General features: G+C 50.7%; 8 protein-coding genes across 8 annotated transcripts; 4 read left to right on the forward strand and 4 right to left on the reverse strand.

The window, feature by feature from the left end:
* The first annotated feature begins 133 nt into the window (after positions 1 to 133).
* Positions 134 to 2,728, forward strand: CEF1 (Pre-mRNA-splicing factor cef1). Its single transcript, XM_018270956.2, has 3 exons — positions 134 to 254; positions 312 to 2,258; positions 2,311 to 2,728. Exons 1-3 carry the CDS (start codon positions 192 to 194, stop codon positions 2,647 to 2,649), a joined length of 2,349 nt encoding a protein of 782 aa, XP_018134166.1. The 5' UTR covers positions 134 to 191; the 3' UTR covers positions 2,650 to 2,728.
* Positions 2,729 to 2,774: 46 nt separating this feature from the next.
* On the forward strand, positions 2,775 to 4,269 carry VE01_01435 (uncharacterized protein). Its single transcript, XM_059463361.1, has 2 exons — positions 2,775 to 3,497; positions 3,549 to 4,269. The coding sequence occupies exons 1-2, from the start codon at positions 3,057 to 3,059 to the stop codon at positions 4,047 to 4,049; spliced, it is 942 nt and encodes a 313-aa protein (XP_059320035.1). The 5' UTR covers positions 2,775 to 3,056; the 3' UTR covers positions 4,050 to 4,269.
* Positions 3,484 to 5,222, reverse strand: VE01_01436 (uncharacterized protein). Its single transcript, XM_018270958.2, has 2 exons — positions 4,984 to 5,222; positions 3,484 to 4,928 (listed from the first exon to the last, which is right to left on the reverse strand). Exons 1-2 carry the CDS (start codon positions 5,066 to 5,068, stop codon positions 4,015 to 4,017), a joined length of 999 nt encoding a protein of 332 aa, XP_018134164.1. The 5' UTR covers positions 5,069 to 5,222; the 3' UTR covers positions 3,484 to 4,014.
* Positions 5,223 to 5,726: 504 nt separating this feature from the next.
* VE01_01437 (uncharacterized protein) lies at positions 5,727 to 6,546 on the reverse strand. Its single transcript, XM_059463362.1, has 5 exons — positions 6,484 to 6,546; positions 6,409 to 6,432; positions 5,988 to 6,344; positions 5,883 to 5,940; positions 5,727 to 5,834 (listed from the first exon to the last, which is right to left on the reverse strand). The coding sequence occupies exons 2-4, from the start codon at positions 6,427 to 6,429 to the stop codon at positions 5,923 to 5,925; spliced, it is 396 nt and encodes a 131-aa protein (XP_059320034.1). The 5' UTR covers positions 6,430 to 6,432; positions 6,484 to 6,546; the 3' UTR covers positions 5,727 to 5,834; positions 5,883 to 5,922.
* Positions 6,547 to 6,638: 92 nt separating this feature from the next.
* On the reverse strand, positions 6,639 to 13,684 carry VE01_01438 (Nonribosomal Peptide Synthase (NRPS)). Its single transcript, XM_018270960.2, has 7 exons — positions 12,576 to 13,684; positions 12,460 to 12,523; positions 10,428 to 12,384; positions 9,287 to 10,366; positions 8,932 to 9,234; positions 7,930 to 8,884; positions 6,639 to 7,876 (listed from the first exon to the last, which is right to left on the reverse strand). Exons 1-7 carry the CDS (start codon positions 13,602 to 13,604, stop codon positions 6,809 to 6,811), a joined length of 6,456 nt encoding a protein of 2,151 aa, XP_018134168.1. The 5' UTR covers positions 13,605 to 13,684; the 3' UTR covers positions 6,639 to 6,808.
* Positions 13,685 to 14,720: 1,036 nt separating this feature from the next.
* On the forward strand, positions 14,721 to 16,280 carry VE01_01439 (uncharacterized protein). The gene has a single exon (XM_018270961.2). It carries the CDS (start codon positions 14,884 to 14,886, stop codon positions 15,937 to 15,939), a length of 1,056 nt encoding a protein of 351 aa, XP_018134167.1. The 5' UTR covers positions 14,721 to 14,883; the 3' UTR covers positions 15,940 to 16,280.
* A 936-nt stretch (positions 16,281 to 17,216) lies between these two features.
* VE01_01440 (uncharacterized protein) lies at positions 17,217 to 17,923 on the reverse strand (the record flags this gene model as incomplete). The annotated part of the gene is made up of 2 exons (XM_018270962.1): positions 17,217 to 17,612; positions 17,693 to 17,923. The coding sequence occupies 2 exons, from the start codon at positions 17,921 to 17,923 to the stop codon at positions 17,217 to 17,219; spliced, it is 627 nt and encodes a 208-aa protein (XP_018134008.1).
* Positions 17,924 to 18,874: 951 nt separating this feature from the next.
* VE01_01441 (uncharacterized protein) lies at positions 18,875 to 20,664 on the forward strand (the record flags this gene model as incomplete). Its single annotated transcript, XM_018270963.1, has 3 exons — positions 18,875 to 19,723; positions 19,778 to 20,362; positions 20,473 to 20,664. The coding sequence occupies 3 exons, from the start codon at positions 18,875 to 18,877 to the stop codon at positions 20,662 to 20,664; spliced, it is 1,626 nt and encodes a 541-aa protein (XP_018134009.1).
* Between the last annotated feature and the right edge of the window lie 752 nt (positions 20,665 to 21,416).

The following is a 21,416-nucleotide window of genomic DNA, read 5'->3' on the forward strand; positions in this document are numbered from 1 at the left end:
TATATCACGTGTCATTACCCCAGAAAAGCTAAATCGGGCGATTTTTGCTAGTCCGCATTTGACAATCATGTGATTATAACCGTCGCGCTAAGGTTCCGCGACTTGATATTTTGGTGATAAGGCTGGATGAGGTCAACCACTCGACCCCTTCCACAACTCCATCCGCCTATAATTCGACCGCCACCGCCACGATGCCTGTCGTCAAGGGAGGAGTCTGGACGAACATAGAAGATGAGATCTTGAAAGCGTCGGTCGTAAGAAGCCTTCAGAATACCCTCCTTGGAGTGCCTCAGCTAATCATTCATAAATAGTCGAAGTACGGATTGCAGCAATGGGCGCGAGTCTCGTCGCTGCTGGCCAGGAAGACACCGAAGCAATGTAAAGCGCGATGGAGCGAATGGCTGGATCCCGGCATCCGGAAAGTCGAATGGAGCAAGGAGGAAGACGAGAAGCTCTTACATCTAGCGAAGCTTATGCCGACACAATGGCGCACGCTCGCCCCTCTCGTCGGCAGAACCGCGAACCAATGTTTGGAACGATACCAGAAACTACTCGACGAAGCAGAACAGAGAGAGGCTGGAGATTTGGGACTCACTGGGGTTGGTGGTGAAGCGCAAGCGCCATCAGCAGACGATGTACGAAAGTTACGACCGGGCGAGGTGGACCCCGACCCAGAATCGAAACCTGCCAGGCCTGACACGATAGATCTCGATGAGGACGAAAAGGAGATGCTGAGCGAGGCGCGTGCTCGTTTGGCGAATACACAGGGAAAGAAGGCCAAGAGGAAGGCTCGAGAGCGCCAACTAGAGGAGTCTCGGAGACTAGCTGTGCTTCAAAAGCGTCGCGAACTCAAGAATGCCGGAATCAACGTCAAGGTTGTTAGCCGAAAGAAGGGGCAGATGGACTACAACGCCGACATCCCATTCGAAAAGAAGGCTGCCCCTGGATTCTACGACACCGGAGAAGAGGCAGCCATCAACGAAAAGCAAAGGGAATCATTCGATCCTCGAAAACAACAACTTGCGAACAAGCGAAAAGGGGACGCGGATGAGGACCCGGATCGTAAGCGAAAGAAGACCGAAAAAGATGCGCCATCCGCATCATACCAAGCCGCCATTAAGGCTGGACAGATGCAGAAAATACGAGAGGCCGAGCAGAGCAGCAAGAGACGTGCTCTCGTTCTACCCTCGCCACAGGTTGGGGAGGGTGAGCTGGAGGAGATTGTGAAGATGGGCATGATTGGAGAACGGGCAAACCAGATGGCGCGTGCCAGCGAGAACGACGCAACGAGAGGTCTTGTGGGATCATACAGTACGATTAACACAGGGGCGCCGATTCGGACACCTCGAGCCCCACCCCAGGAAGATCGTATCGCGAACGAGATCAAGAATATTCGAGCCTTGACCGAAACTAAATCGTCGCTGCTCGGTGGCGAGAATACGCCATTATACGAAGGCGCTGGCAGCACTGGCTTTGAAAGCGTGGCTCCCCGCAAAAGTCAAATAGAAACGCCTAATCCTATGGCCACACCATTTCGCGGGGGCGCTGGTATTGGGGAAACCCCCATGCGCACGCCAGGTGTTGGGCAAACGCCGATGCGAGACAACTTCGCCATCAACACCGAGGGCGACATGGACCTCGTCAGCGCCACGCCGCGGGATATGAAACTCCGGGAGATGGCACTGAAGCATCAACTTAAGCAAGGCCTAGCCTCTCTACCAAAGCCGAAAGACACGGAGTGGGAGCTCGAGCTCCCCGAGGAGCAACAAGAGGCCGCTCGCGTGGAGGTATCAGAGGAAGATGCGGAAATTAGAGACAGGAGGAACAAGCAGATTAGAGAAGCACAGGAGCTCCTCGAGCGTAAGCGCCAGACGCAAGTTCTCCAGAGAGGCCTCCCGCGTCCTGCCCTGGTAGACCTAGATGCGATTCTGAAGGAAGTGTCGGCGATTTCCGACCCCATCCAAGCAAGCATTGCAAAGGAGATGTCACTCCTCATCGGAAATGATGCCGCGAAGCACCCCGCTCCGGGCTTGAGACTCAAGGGCCAACCGAAGAAGCTTGATTTGTTCGAGGACGATGCACTCGCACAGGCAAGGCTTGCCATTGCTGTTGAGTCTTCTCGCGACGGCTCCGTCGTGGGCGCCGAGATATTCGACAAGACGTGGAATGAGCTACACCGCTCAGTACTGGCGCCTGCACTTGTCGATTACGAAGATGAGGAGCCCACTGAGCGGGAGCTGCTGATGCAAGCATTCGACGTAAGTATCCTGACACTCTCCCTCCATTCGTCGAAACTAACATGCGTCCCAGGCCGTCCAGAGCGAAATCACCACCACTGCTGAGCGTGGTAACAAGCTCGAGAAGAAGCTTGCGCTGCACTTGGGAGGATACCAGAAGCGACAGAAGATGTTGCGGCAAAAGATATCTGAGGCGACAGAGGCACTATGCACCGCGACGAACTCGTTAGATGCATTCCGCACCTTGCAAATTGGAGAGGAAGCCGCGATTTCGTCGCGTCTGGAGGGGCTGCGGGCCGAGGTTGGGTTTATTACCACGAGGGAGAGGGAAGCACAGGAACTGTATCGGGAGAGGAAAGAGGAACTGGACCGGATTGTAGCGGCCAGTGGAGGGACGAATGGGTATCATTAGGTGTAAGGGATATTTGTACTGTACTATAGGTAGCGACGGCTGGGACGGACAGAATCTCGGGAAAATCATAATTGTAGACTCATCTAGCTGTCTTTGTACTTTGGATCGCATATTTATATCGTGCCTCATGGTTTTATTTGAGGAAGGTATGGCTGGCGACCCTCGCACCATCCTGCTATTTGTCTCTTCGTATGTTTTGGCAGGAAGGTGCGAGGGACGGCGGTTGGTCGTACCTTCCTCAGCCTCGCGTCCTTGTCAGGAACCAACGCGACCCACGACCTCGTGCCAGCCACCACACGGCTACAGCCTTGTGACGTCCAAGGTTACATTTCCGAGATCCGTAGGACGAACAACATCAGTACAACCCTCATGGTCCATCTCCAACATCATAATAACCCATCCTCGCGATGTCTAACCCATCAATAATGCCACCCGGCTTCTCAGAGAAGAAGGAGCACGCCAGCGAAAGCACCAGCGCTCCACTTGCCGATTCTAAACGAGACCAGCCTTTCAATTCCCCGCATCAAACAGACTCTAATTCTGCGCCGTCTTCGACGCAAACTTCCTCTTCACGGCTTCAAACAGCGAATAATATGGGTGTCCAGTCGCAGATACAGGCCCGTGGCGCGGGTTCCGCCAGGAACAGGCCGTTCGCGGTTGCCCTCACGGTTGCTGTGGTTTTGTATTTCGCGTTTACGATGACTACGAGGGTATTTGACTTCAGAGGTTTCACGTCTACGGCATGCCATCACCAAACGAGCAGTGATGCAGCCCCAGCTGTGGTCGAGAAGGTGGGGAAGTTAGTCCCACTCGAAGCGCACGTTATGAGCAAATGTCCAGACACAAGGGTATGTATTCCTATAAGTACCTCCAAGCGCGCAAGCTAACACATCTACCAGGCCTGCCTCCGCGAACTCGTCCTCCCTGCTATGGAGCGCGTCAGCTCCAAGGTCGACTTCACACTTACCTTCCTCGGGCGCCCGACCGAGAACGACGGCGTGGACTGCATGCACGGCCCGCCGGAGTGCATGGGCAACATCCTCGAGCTGTGCGCCGCCCACCTCTACCCCGAGCCGCGCATCTATCTCGGCTTCGTCATGTGCCTATCCAACGACTACAGGGAGATCCCCGATGAGGCCCTAGTTAAGGGCTGCGCGCTGGAGCACGCCGTCGACATCCAGAAGCTGAATGAGTGCGCGGGAAGCGCCGATGGAATGGGTATGGGGTTGCTGAGGGACAGCGTGCAGAGGAGTATCAATGTGGGCGTCAGGGCGAGCTGCACGGTGAGATTGAACAACGAGGTGTACTGCGTGCACGACGGAGATTGGAAGAACTGCCCCAATGGTCCGGGGGTGAATGATCTGGTTATTGAGATAGAGAAACTGTACCGCGATTCTTGAGCGGCTCGAAGACGTCGATCCATAGCTCGCTAGACTCCCCAAGACCATATGTTAGGCTCACGCTGTCCAACCCAGCTTCCTCGCCGCCCGGCATTGTCTCTAGCTGTGAGATGAGGCTCTCGAATCCGATGGCCTTGCCCACTGCTTGCGTGGCGCCGGCTTCGAGAGCGACGTGTACGACGTGGATGTGGAAGTGATAGTACGTAGGCTGATAATGCACATACAACTTCAACTGATCCTCTTCGAGTTTGGTATATGTCCCCACAGTGGCTTGTAAAATCTTGCGCCTCATGTCCTTCAGCCACAGAACATGCTTTTTCCGCAGGTCACGCAGACTCCAGATATCCCTACGCTCCACCAGCGCGAGCAAGTGCAGGCTCTCCATCGTCTTGCGGTCCCAGTTCAGGTCCGGTAGCAGCAGGAAGCCGCGCTCTGTATCTACCCCACGCACTGTGCGGAAGATCACATCCTCCACCTCCGTCTTGCCCTCAATGATATTATACACCCAGGTCAACCTTGCCCCCTCCCGTTGTCGCTGCATGTACGGCCTCACGGAATTTTTGTATGTCTCCGCCGTCTCAGTCACCATCCGCGTCCCCTGCCTGCTGTACTTCTTAATATGTTTCTCCGTACACGGATATATTAGGTTGATCTTCAGATCATCGTGTATCTCAGCCGCACCACCATCCGCTACATCCCCGCTACACGCCATAAACCAGAAGTAGACATCATTTGCACCGAGGTTTCGGCACGAGCGCAGCGCGCGCGGGAGTTCGGCGAGGTGTTCGGCGGAGGCGGAGAATGGAGCACGCTCGAGGAGGAGGAGGGCTGGAGTCGTGGAGATGGCGCCGAGGAGGACAATGCGACGTCCGGCTTGGTCTGGTGGTGGGGGGTGGTTAGCGGGGTCAAGGCGGGCGGGGGGGAAACGACGGACCTTGGTTTAGGACGCGTTCGAGTTTGAATTGGGGGATTAGAGATTCGGCCGCTGCGGTTGTTGTTATACCTGCACTGGTCTCCATGGCGCCTTCGATTGAGGGGTTGTACTGTGGAGGGGTGCTTGGTGGGAGGTGGGAGGTTGGAGGTTGTGGGGTGTCTTTTTTGGTTGAGCAAGAAAGTTGCGGTGAATGCAAGGTACGCGACAGGGGTATCCGCGCGACCCAAGATCCGAGGATGAGATCACACGGGTAGCAATCGGAACGAAAATTGAATCTGAACTACTTTTCCATTTGTGATTTATTATTGAAAATAATAATTATCTAAGTGCAGTATATTTCTTCTTGTCGATATTCCCCGAGCTATCAAACCCTGTTTATTGGCCAACCAAGCATGCAACATATGGTTAGTTGCAAACTGATTGGTTGCTTGTCTGTCAGTATGGCACTCGTTACACTTCTGCCCGTTTCCGCAACAGCGACGAAAATAGAGGGTTTCAAATCATACAATCAATTCAAGCGTTTAAAAAATCGAGAAGAACTGCCACAAGTGGATATATATTTTTGCCCCGTGACAGTGTTCACCGAGAATCGCGACGCACGCCAAATGGAGCATGCTATTTATCGAACGGCCTGATCCAGTTGAACATCACTCCGTTCGCTGGGAAAAGGCACACTATATAGATGCCGCAGTATTTGGAGCACCGCATCATCATTATTCACATATTTCATAGTAAATATCACAGGTTAATTCGGTTTCAATTCTCAAATCTGAAGGCTTTATCTGTCCATTTCCGCGAGACTTTCACGCCTTGAATACCAATTCCGTACGAGTCCTTGCGAAGTGCTTTGACTGTAATAATTAGCCAGATGCATCAAAGCACGGATATTCGAACCTAACCGTATAACAAGAGACTGGCTAGCCATATTATGGGGTGACTCTATTTGTTATCCTTGGCCTAGGTGAAGTTAGTATCAGAGGATAAAAAATATAACTCAAACTTGCCATTGCAACAGCATTGTTTCCAACCTCTGTGAGCTGGGCGCAAAGAAACTGATGGAACTTCACAGTCTCAGGGTTATTTTTGTTCGCATTGAGGTCTTCGACTGCCCATGTAATGAACTCTTCAAAGAGGCGGTTGAAATCCTGAACATTGCGCTTGGAATCTTCCTCGGACATAGTCGGTGACCATTTTATCGCGTGTATCTTGTCAAGTATGTCTCCTGGCTTCGCCGGCCACATTCCCTTGTCCTTTAGCTCCTGGCGGGCTTTTCCAATGCCCTTCTCTTCTATCTCTTGGAGGCATTTGCGGTATTTTTCAGGAGAATACGCATCAGTGCTACTTTCGCCGATCTTGGGCTCCTTCTGAGACCGTTAGTCATAGTGAAAATTGGACCTGACAGTTGCATGTTACAGGGAAACCAACCTCATCTGTGTTGTTTCCCATCTTCTATAACATATTAGCTAGATTTAAGACTTATAGTGGAACTGTAAATCTTACTGTGATGCAGTTGCGTAGATGAGATTGGGTTGTTTGGTGTGAGTTGTGGGTTGTATATTGGTGAATGTTGCAGATAATAACAATCGACTACACGTTAGAACTATGGGCACTCATCTTTTTGGCAAAGCTAATAAACAAGGCAAACAAATACAGCCCTCTTAATTCAGCCTTGTTAACTAAAGTTATCTAATACTGCATCATGTCATGACCCTCTATAATAAATCCAAACGGCAGATAAACCTCTAAACAAGTCTATAAACGAGATGAAACTGTCATAAATAAAAAATCCAACAGATAAGAGACAAACATCAAAGCCATAACAATTTCAAGCCTTCCACAAAGCTTCCAAATCCGTCTCAATACCCATCAACTCAGCCAGTCGCCCATCTTTGTTCTCACCCATCATTGTCAAAACCGCGCTGAACAGTTCAGCGAATTTGTCAGCCTGGCTATCGTTCAAAGCCTTACTATCCCATTGCAGCTTAAACCGGTGGCCCTTTGCAGTCTTTTGGACCTCCACCATCAAGGCATAGTTGATAGTCATGAAGACCTTGCTCTGCGCCATGACGATCCACCTCATAGGATCAGGCTTGGCCGTCGCAGGAGCAGGCTCAAATGGCTGAAAGCAATAGAGCAGTTTTGCGGAATGCACCTGCCTGTCTCTATTCAACGTCTTGTACATGTCATTAAGACCAACTGCACCATGCTCAGTCGTGTCCCAGAACTGTGCTTGCGTGTCTTTGAGGAACTTGGCGATCGACTCCTTGCTGGACAGCTTCGATCGGAAAGGTAGAAAGTTTGCACACGCCCCGTTCAAGGTTTGCGGGTTCTCGACATCTGCGTTGCGGCCAGTGAGGAGGTTGTCGACCAGTACATCGTTGGCCCCAGTCAGCTTGCCAGCAACGATTGAATAGGCGGCTTGGAAGACGGTTGAGGCTGTGACGCCAAAAGCGGATGCAGTGCTATCCACGTCTGCATTTACCACAGCAAACTTCAGTCGATCTGAAATAGGCTGTAATGGTAGGTTGTGTCTGGGAGTGTATGAGTGGAGCGAACGCTTCCAGTATCGCAGTGCTTCGCTTCGATCGACACCATGTGCCCAGTCAATGAATTTTTTGAATGAATTGACAGGAGGGATATTTGTATCACCGCGAGCGATGGCCCTGAATTGGTCGTCGAAGATCCGGAGAAGGGTTCCATCATACGATCCATGATCTACCTTGATGCACAGTGTCCTCGCGCCGTCTGTCAGGGATTGGAGGAGCCTATACTTGATATTGGGCCTGCCAAAGGTAAAGAGCCCGTCCCGCAAGCTCTCCATGTGGCCCAGCTTCTCTGCGTCAGTGGCGTAGAAGATGTGCTCAAAGTCCATTACCGGCTCTCTGAGGATGATCTATAATACTGTTAGACGATGCTGTCAATTTTTCGTAGTTATCATGGACTTACCTGATACCAAGATGATTCGTCAATTTGATCGACTTGGAAGTACATTGTTCTCAAGATTTGATTTCTGGCCGTCAGCTCCCTCGTGGTATCTTTCCAGAGCTGGAGATCGAAGTGTGGGGGAAGTTCTCGACAAGCAGTGAGATTCCAGAACTGTTGCTTCTTGTGCCCTTGAGTCAAGAACTCAATCTGGCCAGCACCACAAGGATAAAAATCCTCAATATATTGATGAAAATCAATGCCAGCATTTCCCATGGCCGACAACAATGATTGCGGAGTCTCATACTTGACTTCTGCGACGACCTTCTTCTTTTGTGCTGCTTTGAGATTTTTCGCCTGCTCTCCGAGAGTTGGGTTGGAGAGAATATGGGATACGGAGATGTTATAGGAAAGCTTTCGACAGGCAGCAACAACATTGATGGCGGATATTGAGTCTCCTCCAAGACTGAGAAAGATGGAACTCGCACCGATCGATTCCTCAGGCTCGTCGAGAACCGACGCCCACGCCTGTCGCATCACCAGCTCTTCTTCAGTTGAGGCAGCCACGAATTCGTCCGAACCATTATCGCGAGGCAGATATGTTGTAATCTCGGAATTCGTCATCTGCTCTGCAACTGCTATGAGGGCCTTCCTGTTTGACTTTCCAGACGGGAGAGTTGGGAAGCTTCTGAAAGGCAGGAAGAGACTTGGCACCATATAATGCGAGAGTGTAGTGAGCCGGGATGAAAGGCTTAAAATCCTGTCCAAGTAGTCGTCCGCTGGCAGCATTGCCGTGTTATTCGGAAGATGGTCGCCTTTGAAGATGCAGAATGCAACAAGCTGGCGCTTTCCGTGTAATTCAGCAACGGATACGATAGCAGCGTCGACTTCCTCAGTTACGAGGATTGCGTTTTCAATCTCACCAAGCTCGATGCGGAAACCGTTAAGCTTGATCTGATAATCCTTTCGGCCGAGACATCTGTGACACAGTTGGTGATAGCTCCTTGATGTGATGGGCATACGTACTCAAGGCTCCCATCATCTGCCCATCGTGCCAGGTCTCCGGTTCTATAGAGAGGCTCTCCATCAGTGTCGCGGACAAAGGCTGCAGCCGTTTGTTCAGGGCGATTGAGGTATCCCTTTGCAAGTTGCGGCCCGCGGACACAGAGTTCTCCTACAGTACCACGTGGTACGGGCTCCAAGTTGCCAGCTTCAGGCGAGACGACGGTTGTGGTAACATGCTTTAATGGGTATCCGATACTGTTAAGACTGCCGTCTGGCTTTACATGCGAAACAGTCATGAGAATCGTGGCTTCAGTGGGACCATAACTAGAATCTGGTTAGCCCTGTTTGGGTACCTCGATCTGCGGGAGACACTTACCCGTTATAAACATCTACACTCTGTGCCCAGTTCAGGATGTTCACATCAATTTTCTCGCCGCACACATTCAACACCTTCAGACCGGGCACTTCTGCTGGGCCACCAGAAATGAGCTTGGTAATCGTCGGTGTGAGCATCACCTGCTCGATCTCCAATTTGTTGATATAGCTGGCGAGGTTTGATAGTAGCTCATCCTGTGGTGCGAGGCATAAAGTCGCCCCAGCCGAGAAGATGGTGAAAACATCATAATAGGAAGCATCGAAAACATAGTTGAGGACCCACAGAGCATTCCAATCGGAAGTCACGGCTGTGGCTTCAATCATACCCTCTGTCGAAGCTGTCACAGCTGAATGTTGTACAACGACACCTTTTGGCAATCCTGTCGAACCAGAAGTGTAGATTGCGTAGATCACGCTTTCTGGAGTGAGCTCTGGAATCACAGGGTTCTGTGAAGAGTCAGAAGGAAGCTCCATGTCCTCGGTGATAATCATTTCAACACCAAAAGATGCACAAGCGCTTCTGGTGTGTTCATCTGTGACAATTCGCTTCGCCTCGACATCTTTAACGATGAATGCGTTTCTATCATGCGGATTGAGTGGATCGAGAGGCGTAAAGGAAGCGCCGGCTTTAATGATGCCGAGGATAGAGATCAAGGTTTCCGTCGATTTTTCCATGTAGAGAGGGATCATCTCGCCATGCTGGACACCTTCTGAAATGAGCCAGGCAGCAAAGCTATTGGCCTTTCCATTGAGCTCTGCATAAGACAACATTTCCCCTGAGGCCGTGCGAATAGCAGTCTTTGACGGAGTAGATGCTGCAAAAGACTCAAAAGCAGCATGTGCAAGTCCAAATTCTGGATATGACGTTGCAAGCCTTGGAATTTCTTCGGCCGAGTCTTCATAAACTGAGGAAACCTCATTAGACATCTGAGCTGCGACCCCCTCGGGATTTCCGATCATGCCGCCCACGATTTGAACAAATCTGCCTAGTAAAGTCTCGGCGGAAAGCAAATCTCCAGCGAAAGGCACTAGCATCTTGACTGATGTTGGGTCTGTTTCGCTGATCTCAATGGTGATGTATCTAATTGCGATGTTAGTTTGAACAATGATTGAAGTACTACAAAACGACAGGGGTCACTCACTGCGTGAAGTTGTCTCCGTGGGTAATAATCGGCACCAATGGGCCAGCGACGAGAGAGTCATCTTGCTTCACAAGTATATTAACCATGGTGTTAAAGGCACTTGGTTTCATGGATCCCTCGGTCAGGGCATTTCGCATCCCAGAGTGGGCGAATCTGGATAGAACCCAAAGATTGCTTTGCACTGCCTTTGCGAAGTCAACGGCATGTAGCCCTTCATCTACTTGAACCCGCATGGGCACAGTATTGAGAGTCGGGCCATCTAGTGACAAGATTCCGTCTAGGTCGGCATCTCGTCCTGAAAATGCTGCGACGAAAGTTACGTCTCGAGTATTGAGCATCGAAGCAAGAGTTAAAGCCCAGGCGGCATGGACGAAGGCACCCATGGTTACACCATAATTGTGGCTATATTCTGTCAAGCCATGGTCAATTGTGGATTTTAAGACGAAAGGCTCAATAGCCTGTGCACTAATCCCGAGATCAACGACGGTTGGCGTAGCCGACTGAAGATAGCCTCTCCAGAACTCCTTAGCCTTCTCATCGTGTGTGTGTTGCTGAAAGGCGACGTATGAACTAAAAGGCAGGCGAGGAATCGTCGATTTCCCTTGCAAGACTGCAATAGTATCCTGGATAACGAATTGGCTAGACCAGAAGTCGAACAGGCTGTGGTGCATCTCGAGGAGAAGAATATCTTCGTCGATAACAGTAACCCTGATGAGAGGCTCATCGAGAGGCATTTCCTCTTTGCTTGATTCCTTCACGACACTGTCTAATGAAGCCCCTTTAATGACTGTCCAAGGGATTTCCGCGGTTTTCTTAACTGCCTGAACGAAACTCCGTTTGTGTGGGTAAAAGACCGTTCGTAGCATATTGCTGCGAGCTAAGACTTGATTCATTGCCGCCTGTACCTGAGAAGAGCTGACTCCCTGTAGCTGATACGTGCGCTGATAGACATAGTTGACAGTACCCAAGATGGAGTCTGCCAGGATGCCTTCCTGAAGCGGCGTGACGGGATAGGCGTCTTCAAGCCCGGCTAGATTAATCTTTGCTCCCTGTGGGAGTAAAGAGAAAGGCGCTGGAGGGGTTGCAATTTCCAAATTTGGCTCAGTTTGGCAATCAAGCATCTGCCTTATCGACTCAGACTGCAAGATATCCGAAACGGAAATGTGAATATCAATTTTTCTCAGGTTGGATGCTACAACAATGGCGTCCAGGGACGAGCCACCAAGCTCCTGGAATGAAACACTGAAATCAACCGTGTCTGGCGATATAGAGAGAGCAGAAGCAATTGTCTCAGCAATCTTAGCATCGGAACTAATTTCAAGTTTATCAGTGGCTTCTGCGAGTCGGAGTGATGCATGTGACGATTGTGGTGTAAGGATTGATGGTGTGATAGACAATTTGATCAGCTTGTTTGCATCCATCGCTTCAACCGCCTTTTGGAGGCTGGATATGTCAACTTTTCCGCTCGCTGTGAGAGGCAATTCTTCGCGCTGGACCCAGTATCGAGGGATGGCGTAATGAGGGAGCAGAGCTCCCAGCTCTAGGCGTATCTCTCTGATGAGAGACGACCACTCCTTCCCCTTCTCGGGCACAATAACACCAACCAGAGAATTCCTATTGAGAACAACGGCAGACACCACAATGGATTGGACGACGCCAGGTTGGACCTGGATTATGAAGTTTGACTCGCTTGGCTCTACTCGTTGGCCGTCAATCTTTGTCTGCTGGTCGATTCTTCCAATAAGCTCGATTGTTCCGTCGTCATTCTCGATGACCATGTCACCTGTCCGATAGAGGCGTCCAGCTCCGTAGGGATTGTTGATGAAGACTTCCCGAGTTTTCTCTGGAAGGTTAAGATACCCCTTGCCAAGTTGGTCTCCACCAAGGCATAGCTCGCCAGAGGTCATTGGTGGCACGCGATTGAGGGTATTCGGAGCAAGTACGATATATGTTGTGCCTGTGTCACGGTTAGTTGCTTCATATCAAAATACTACTCCGCATGCAAGGGGCATCAGCCCCGAATGTTACGTACTATCTGAAGGCATTCCAATAGTTCGTGCCGAATGACCGGGCTTCAGGAGATGTCTCATATTTAACTACTATTCGTTAGTGTCCTGTCGTTTCTGCTCTGGGATTGGGGCGGCATACCTGAGTGCATTCGCTAAGACCATATGCACCGATCAGCTCGACCTTTCCTGCCCAAGTCTCAACAAGTTCCGGGCCGACGGCTTCGCCACCAAGTGTGATCCTTTTGATAGCCGAAGGTACATTTAATGGATCGATAAGCTTGAGCATGCTTGGTGTAATCTCAAGTGACGAGATGCCCATTTCCTCAATGGTGTCGCTTAGACACAGGGTGATATTCTCTTTGCTAGCAAGGCATAATGTGCCACCACGGCATAGAGCCCCGAGGATGGTGCGTTGTGCGGCGCTGAAGATGGGAGAATGGCAGAGCAGCTGTCTGAAGGGTTGTGATACATCCAAATCGGGAAGTGCAGATATCCCAGTATGGGCAGCAGAGTGAGGAAGAATAACACCTTTAGGGTGCCCAGTTGTGCCGGATGTGTAGATGACATAGGCGGTGTCTGATGGGTCTTGATAATTGTTGACATTGGTGAGATATTTTGGACTCATTGCCTGTGACACGGTGACAAGATCCTCGATAGATGCTTCTTGAGCAGGCGTGAAGCTTCCCTCAGTTGTGGAATCGGTGATGACGAATAATGCTTTGGTGTCGTTGACGATAAACCGATTCCGCTCCGCAGGGGAGTCAGTTGAGAGGAGCACATAGGCTGCTCCGGCCTTCAAAACTGCCAGTAAGGCAACAATCAGGTTTATAGACCTAGAGACGGCAATGGGCACAATGGTATTTCTGGCCCAAGACAGCTGGCGTGCCACACCATTGGCAGTTTCGTTGAGCTGCTGGTAGGTCAGCTCATCTTGGTTCTCGAACTGGACGGCGATTGCATTGGGAGTCTTCTTGGCCTGTCTCTCAAACAACGAGTGGACAAGGCCATCTGACCCAGCCGTCAAGGCTTCGATATTGGATGCGGAAGAATTGAGGGCTTTGAAGATGCCCTCAAAGCCTGAGACTTGGTCAAGCTCCAACTCAAGGAAGAGCTTGTGGCCCCTGAGGAATACCGTGGCAGGGGATCGCTGCACAACTTGAATAGCCATCTCGATTACTGGTTAAAGTAAAGGTAAAGAGAAGAAGTCAAAGGCAAAGAGGAGAGACGAAATGAGAAAAAAGTTGTGCTTGCTCGTGATTGATATTCTAGAACGGCGAAAGAGAGAGGAAATATCAACATTATATATTCCACGGTCTAGACAGTCTCTTCCTGATAATCCACTCCGAAACGAACACCCCTACCTTTATCACCGACTGCTGCAATACTACAGCCCCATCTACAATACGCCTTGCAGTATTTGGCCCATGACTAGCAACATCCAGCCCAAAGGCGGTTCTAATGTGCTTGGGATGAGCTGCTAGGAGAATCTAAGAATACGACAAATCAGGCATTAGCCTCTTTCCAGGCGCGCGAAAGGGTACATGGAGATAGCCATGGTAACTGGCCCCGCGGCTATTTCCCCTTCTGAGTAGATGCTCCGCGTAAATCCGAGTCAGCCAGTGTAAGTATGAGGTGCGAGGGTATTACGAGACGCTGTAATCGATGGTGGCTGACCAGGCAGATTCAGCCCCTTGGGCTAAAAACGTGGTATGACTGCTTCAAGGTACCAAGATTGTGGTCTTAGAAATCATAGCCATTACGAGGCTTATAGCCCCTTGCTGTTTCAGGATCCAGTCAGAGCTGAGGGTTACGAATTCAAACGGCAAAGAGGCAAGCAGATAGGATGAGACGCTGAGCCTTCACAAGGGGTGCCGTGATCCTGTAGAAGATTAGGCTAGAGCGCCAAGCTAGAGTGTAATACACGCAAGAAACATAATATGGGGGCTAAAATTCATGGCAATTAAGAGTTAGGCGCGGAATATACCAAGCTTCTCACCCCATCTTGTCCCGACCCAAAACCCGTATATATTCTGTTTGTGATGGCAGAGCGCCACACGGCGCTATAATCACACCGTAGCTGACATGAGAAGAGGTTACAGCAGTAATAAAAATTGAAACGCAAAGAGGAAAGAACAAAGAACAACATTTAAGTCATTTGGCGGCATTTTCTTAATCAATGTAGTAGACGTGCACAGAAACCGTTTGTATTCCGTAAGCATATGTCCATAAAGTTGCTTTGTAATTTGTAATGTGATGGATTTTGCCGAGACCACAAACAAACAACCACGACTTCACTGTGCTGCCCACCACTAACCATACTTCAAATATTCTCGCCTTTGTTCCTCTTTCACTTTATCCCATCCTTTTTTACTGAATAATCTAAGATCTTACATTCAAATCACACGTTTTCCAGAAATCAATCAATCTCACATTTATTCACATTCACCATGGCCCAAGTTCTCACCATTGCAAGCGGCACCCAGGTGCCAGCCGTGAACTTCCACGCCCAAAAATATTCCGTTGATAAGCTCGAGGCAAACGAGGTCCTCATCAAGATGCTCGCAGCCCCAATCAACCCCCTCGACATCCTGGTGCTCGCAGGCGTCTACCCTGTTAAGCCATCCCACACACACCTTGACGAGCCCATCCTAGGCTACGACGGCGTGGGCGAGGTTCTCAAGATCGGAAGAAGCGTGACCACCCTCTCGCCCGGTGACCTCGTTGTGCCGAGCAAGTTCGGGACAGGCACTTGGCGCACCCATGCTGTGCTCGACGCTGCGTCACTCCAGAGGGTTACATATCCTACGGACCTGGCTTTCGCATCCATCCTCCGCATTGGGATCGCCCCTGCATTCTGCCTCGTGGAAGACATGAGAGCCTTGAAACCTGGTGACTACATCATCCAGAATGCTGGAACCTCACTCCTGGCTCAGTTTGTCATCCAGTTCGCACGCCGTCGCGGGGTTAACGTCATCAACGTTGTCCGCGACCGCGAGGCTTACGAGCTAGAGAAAGTCGAAACGGCTCTCCGCAAGCTTGGGGCTGAAATTGTCGTTACGGAGAGTGCCCTCGCCGGGGATGCCCGCGTTAAAAATAAGCGCATCATGCTCGCTCTGGACTCGGTCTTCGGGACCTCCGGACGCGGGCTAGTCAAGGCTCTTGCCGTGGGCGGGACGTACGTGCAGCTGGGATTCCTGAGTGGGGCGGCAGGGGGTCCCATCGCGATTGATCCCACGGATCTGTTTGCGCGACAGCTGACGATGAAGGGGTTCCGTGGGTCTGCGCAGGTGGGGCTGCGTTCTGCTGAGGAGCAGGTTGACTTGTTCAACTGGTTCGTGGAGCTGTTCAACAACGGAGAATTGCAGCTGCCCGCGCTTGGCTTGCAAAAGGTGAAGTGGTCTGTTGGTAATGCAGAAGGGAGCAAGGGGGCGCTTCTCGAGGCTGTGGAGCGCGCCAAGAGCGGTGCTCTGGGGCAGAGGAAGCAGATCATTCTCTTCGAGTAGGGGTTTGGCGGGTGGTTGCGGGACACAGAGCGCGTGGCAACTGCAACCAAAGCAGGAGTAGTGGGCGAAGCATGGAGGCTGGGACTCGTCGATATTGAGACGGCAAGGGGCGGTGGATCGTTACACGCCCTCCTGTTTTTATACTCGAGTAGCCGGTAAAACAGAATTATGAGAGTGGTATTTTTGCTCGTTTATAGCCGCACCGTCAATGTGCCGCAAATGAATCAACAGCCGCTCCTGGAGTGTTCTCCGTTCTAAAGATGGAAATCTAATTATCCCACTACTACTCACTACTGGTATACTTTCGACTGTTTCTACCTCTGACTATTACAATTTCATACCTGTAAACGTTTCTCACTATGACCGTTTTGGTACTAATACCACTATTAGAGTGCTGCCTTAGGAATAAGCCGTATTATTGCAGTTGTAGTATCATATTGCGTTGACGCCATTGCGGCTGCTTTCATGATATCCAACTAACATGAAGTTGATTGTTAAGCTCTATTTTCTCACGTAATCATTTGCCGTTGTTGTCATTGACTTTGTATTGTCCGTAAGGATTTTGAGTATTCATTCCGTGGCTCACTGCATGAGGTCCTGTACTATCTTCTCCCGCTGTTTCTGGATTTCCCCGCGTGACACCCGGCATCCCCGGGCCATAACGAAAGCTATACGCTCGCCATGCGAGGCAGTTTCCGCGTCGAGGATACGGCGAGAACGGCTGATAATCAGCCTGACATCAGAAACCCAACACAGCGCATTTCACCTCCTCTCCATTACCAAACTCCCCGTGTGTAACTGTACCTACAAAAGATCCTCGTGGCGCAGCTGTATTGGGTAAAGCGGAGAAACATCCGATGCAAGTCTGACAGATCCAAGGGGGTGGCAAAAAATGATAAATGCAAATACCCGTACGTACGTACGGGAAGTTGGATGTTTTCGATATACTGTGCAACGGAAAGATTTGTGTAACGGGATCATGATGCGACGTTGTGTTCTCGATGACATGGTGGATGGGCGTTAAAAAGGGGGTTTCACGAGATAAGGGCACGACATCAGTTAGGCGAAGAATATAGATTTTCTCACTTTGTGATTTTTGTGTCTCGTTACTGTTACAGTAGAACGGGTTGTGAGACTTTTATTGATCCCACACAGGAACTTCCCTTATTTGTCTCAGAAATATACAAATAGAAATAAATTCAATAAATCAATAAAATCCAAAAGTAGCTAAACATCATCAACGCACTACACTTGCGTTCATCACATCACACCCCGCTCTACTCCGTAACACTAGCCTTCAGCATATCCTCTAACCCCTCCGGCCTAATTGGCTGATCATCATCAATTCTCAACCCATTAATGATTCTAGCAAGCGTGGAATAAGTCCCCAAAATAATGAGCACCTCAACCAACTCCGCATGACCCAAGATCTCCACTGCATCATTGATCGTGCCAGGGGTGTTAGTGTAGGTTGCGAGCTGCTCGTCTATCACGCGTAGGATTACACGCTGGCGGTCAGTCCATGGGCCTTCGCCTTGGCGCACACTGAAGGCAGTGCAGCCGATGGCGGCTATCTTTTCCTCGCCCAAGTTGAAAATTTCAGCGACGGGGAGGTTGACGTCGTATTCGTACTTTGCACCGAGGGTGGTGGCAGTGCGAAGGACGATGAGTTGCTGTTTGCGTTAACTTGTTCTCACCTCATTATAGTGATACTGTGCCTGTTGCAGATGTGGTGTAGGAGGTGAGGACTTACCCAGTCTAGCAAGGGGATCTTGCGAACATCCTTGTTGAAGCAGCCCCCAATGAGGCCCATTATGTGTGGGAATAGGCCCGGGGAGTGCGCCAAAAGGAGAAATATATTGCGACGGAAGGGTAGGACGTTGATTTTCTCAGCGATATGGGGCGGTGCTGTGGCAGCTTCGACATAAGGGATGAGGCAGGTGTGTCGGAAGGGGTCAGCGTGTGGTTCAGTGGGGGCAGACATAATTGTTAGTTTTTCGGAGCTGGATATCGTAATAGAAAAACTGGATGGGATGGGATGGGCTGAATTGAAACTTGATAAAAATCAGACTCTGATCTCTGAGGAATCATGCAAAGGTAAGAGGGAATAGCCAAATTTATCTGCTGAACTCGTCTATGCCGAGTGAGATGTCGATTACAAAACGACAAACCACAACATTCCATGGTTCTCTGATCTTTTCCTGTTGCTTCACCGTCACGTAATTCGTATACCTCGTATACCTTACCCAATTCTCCCTGTCCACCAACACATAAGCCGGATACCTCCATCCCCAGCCCATCCTCCTGACTCCTGTCAGCCTAACTCGCCGCTTACCGAGCAGTACAACTTTACACCGCATCTTGGATACATACGCGTCTAGAAAAGGTACGGAGATAATCATGCATTTGATAATACCTATTTCTAAGCTCGTCGGGCCCTCCCCTGCCTTTCGCTTACCTACGCTCGGAGGTGGGGCCGATATTGGCAAGACGGGAACTCACGAGCGGGAGGGTTCAGCTAAGGGAGTTTCCGTGTGTGGCGTTTCAGGGTTGGTGTGAGGAGTTGGAAGATTCTATTTGTGGGGGCCAGAGTGTGCAGCTGGGATTTTGCGTCGTAGGAGCCAGGGTGTGGAGCGAGGTTCGCCTTGGGTGGCTCAGCTGTGTGTTACGATCGATTCTCAGAGGTAAAGAATGCTAGTTTTGGGAAGAATGCATGTTTTATTTTACAGAGGGCTGATTTCTCTGTTTAACGATAGCTGAGAAGGATGAGGGCTAGTGCAGAGATGCGGCACATTGGATTTTGTTCAAGAATGGACGAGAGTCCGCGATTTTGAAATTGAATCTTCAAGCTCACTGTCTTCTATCCTCAACAACATCTATCTTTTACCTCATTTCATATTCTCAAATCCTGAGCACACCAACAAAGCACACCAACATGGAAAACTCCACCCCCCCCGCCATCCCCTCCTTCCACTCCACCCTCCTCTCCCTCCCCTCCTCCCTCCACAACAGCTACTCCCACCGCCTCCCCGCCCTCACCTACCTCTCCCCCCTCCTCCGCCCCTACATCTACGTCCCCCTCCTCGTCACCGCCTACATCCTCTACTACCGCTACCTGACCGGGCTCTCCCACATCCCCGGGCCCTTCTCTGGCACCTTCAGCAACTTCTGGAAAATCAGCGCAGCATGGCACGAAGAGATGCCCAAACGAAACATCGCCGCGCACCGCAAGTACGGCCCACTTGTCCGCGTGGGTGCGAATATGATTAGCGTCGACGACCCGGCGGCGATGTCAACTATCTATGGGTTTAAGCCGATTTACTCGAAGACGGCATTTTACCCTATTGTCGAGGCGTTGTATAAAGGCAAGCTTCTCGCGAATCTGTTTACCACGCGCTCGGAACAGTATCATGCACGCCTAAAGCGCGCGTCGGTGACGGCATACTCGATGACTGCACTCGCAGATCTCGAGCCGCACGTGCAGCCCGTGATCGACCTTTTCCTGAAACGCATCGATGAGGTTGGTGCTGGTGGAACCAAGGCCTTCGATATTGGGTCTTGGCTGCAGTTTTTCACCTTTGATGCGCTAGGAGAGATCAACTTCTCTGAGCAGCTTGGATTCCTGGAGACGGGCACCGATGTGGGGAAGAGTATTGGCACGATTGATGGGCTATTGGCATATTTGTCGGTTGTGGGGCAGGCTCCATGGATGCATCGCTTTTTGCTGGGGAATCCAGTCTTACCGCATGTATTGCCGCTGGAGAGCAGTAACGAGGTTCAGAATGTGAGTCCCCGCCTCCCCCCCATTCAAACAGTTACACAAGCTAACACCCACCAGTTCGCCATCAAAATGATCAACAAACGCAAATCCCCCTCCTCAACCACAAAACCCCACCGCGACATCCTCGCCCGCCTCCTCGAAGTCTCCGAAAAAGACCCGTCCAAACTAACATTCGAGGAGATCATCGCCCTCACAACCACCAACCTCATCGCCGGCTCCGACTCCACCGCCATCGGCCTCCGCGCAATCCTCTACTTCCTCTGCCGCACCCCCCGCGCCTACTCTCGTCTGCAAGCAGAGGTCGACGGCGCCTTCAATAGCGGTGCTCTCACCACCCCTGTCAAATACGCTGATGGTACGAAACTGCCTTACCTCAATGCTGTGGTCACTGAAGCGCTGCGCGCCCACGCGGCGACGGGGTTTGTGCTGGAGCGCGAGGTGCCGGAGGGGGGCGTGACGATCGCGGGGCAGTATATCCCAGCGGGGACGATTGTGGGGGTGAATAGCTGGGTGATGCATGCAAATAAGAGTGTGTATGGGGAGGATGCGGAGAGTTTCCGACCAGAGAGGTGGTTGGGTGAGGAGAATGAGGGGGAGGCTTGGGAGGAGAGGGTGAGGGAGATGAAGAGATGTAATATGGCTGTGAGTGGCTCGTTTCGTTTGTGTTGCTGTTTGTTTTTTCTCCTTGGGCGGTTACAGGCACCCATTTTCTATCTTGGTTCGGTGACACAAGGCTAACATACCCCGTCTAGTTCGGAGCCGGACCTCGCGTTTGCATTGGCCGCAACATCTCCATGATGGAGATCATCAAGTTCATCCCTGCGCTTGTTCGCATGTACGACTTCCGGCTTGCCGACCCCGAGAAAGAGTGGAAGGTGCTGGGCCACTGGTTTACAAAGCAGAGCGGAATGGATATGATTTTTGTGAAGAGGGTGCATGCTTAAACTTGAGTGGTTGAGGGTGCCGTTATGTGTGCTGTTTTGGATGTTGGATATTTATTTGTCCTTTTTATATTTCCGTTTCGCTTTCCTTTGCTATGAAATGAGTGTTAGTGTCGTCGTATAAAATCTCCTTTCTTTCATAACTACAGTCACTAGATTAGAGTTCAGTTAGAATGAAGTGAAATGGTTGTATCAATCACGTTCTAATCAGGCACATGCAATAAACTGGTCATAGTCTCACTGTCATATTCGATGATAATCCGCCGATAATGTCGTATACAATCATTGTTGTCGTACTCGTACCGAGTCATCTTCTCGTCGTGGCAGTCCCCACTGTGTGTCGTTGGTGCCAAGCCACTAAACCAACATGGGTACTGTGACATGCATTAGCGCCACCTGTCACACCATGCCACCATTTCCCTTTTCGGCCAACATGGGAAATATAGAGCTCGGCTTGCACCCGAAGAGGCAAGGGATAGATAGAGATTGGGTATTTTGGGCGTGGAGGTGTATGTGCTGTGTTTGTATTTGCCCGTATTAGGTAACAGACAGAAAGGGAATAAATGTTGGCGTAAGCAGTGTCGTGTTGGAAATGCCTGCTGTGAGATCCGAGACGAGGCACACGGGAACACGGCGGCGGGACACAAAGAGACACGAAATAGTGCCACATATGGTGTAAAGTTAGGGTTGCGTGCGCACATATGTTCGCATCCATCCGTCTGTTTGTCTTAGAGATGCGAAGTTATTCCAAGACA

Source organism: Pseudogymnoascus verrucosus (assembly GCF_001662655.1).
Source record: "Pseudogymnoascus verrucosus strain UAMH 10579 unplaced genomic scaffold scaffold_4, whole genome shotgun sequence".
NCBI lineage: Eukaryota > Fungi > Ascomycota > Leotiomycetes > Thelebolales > Thelebolaceae > Pseudogymnoascus > Pseudogymnoascus verrucosus.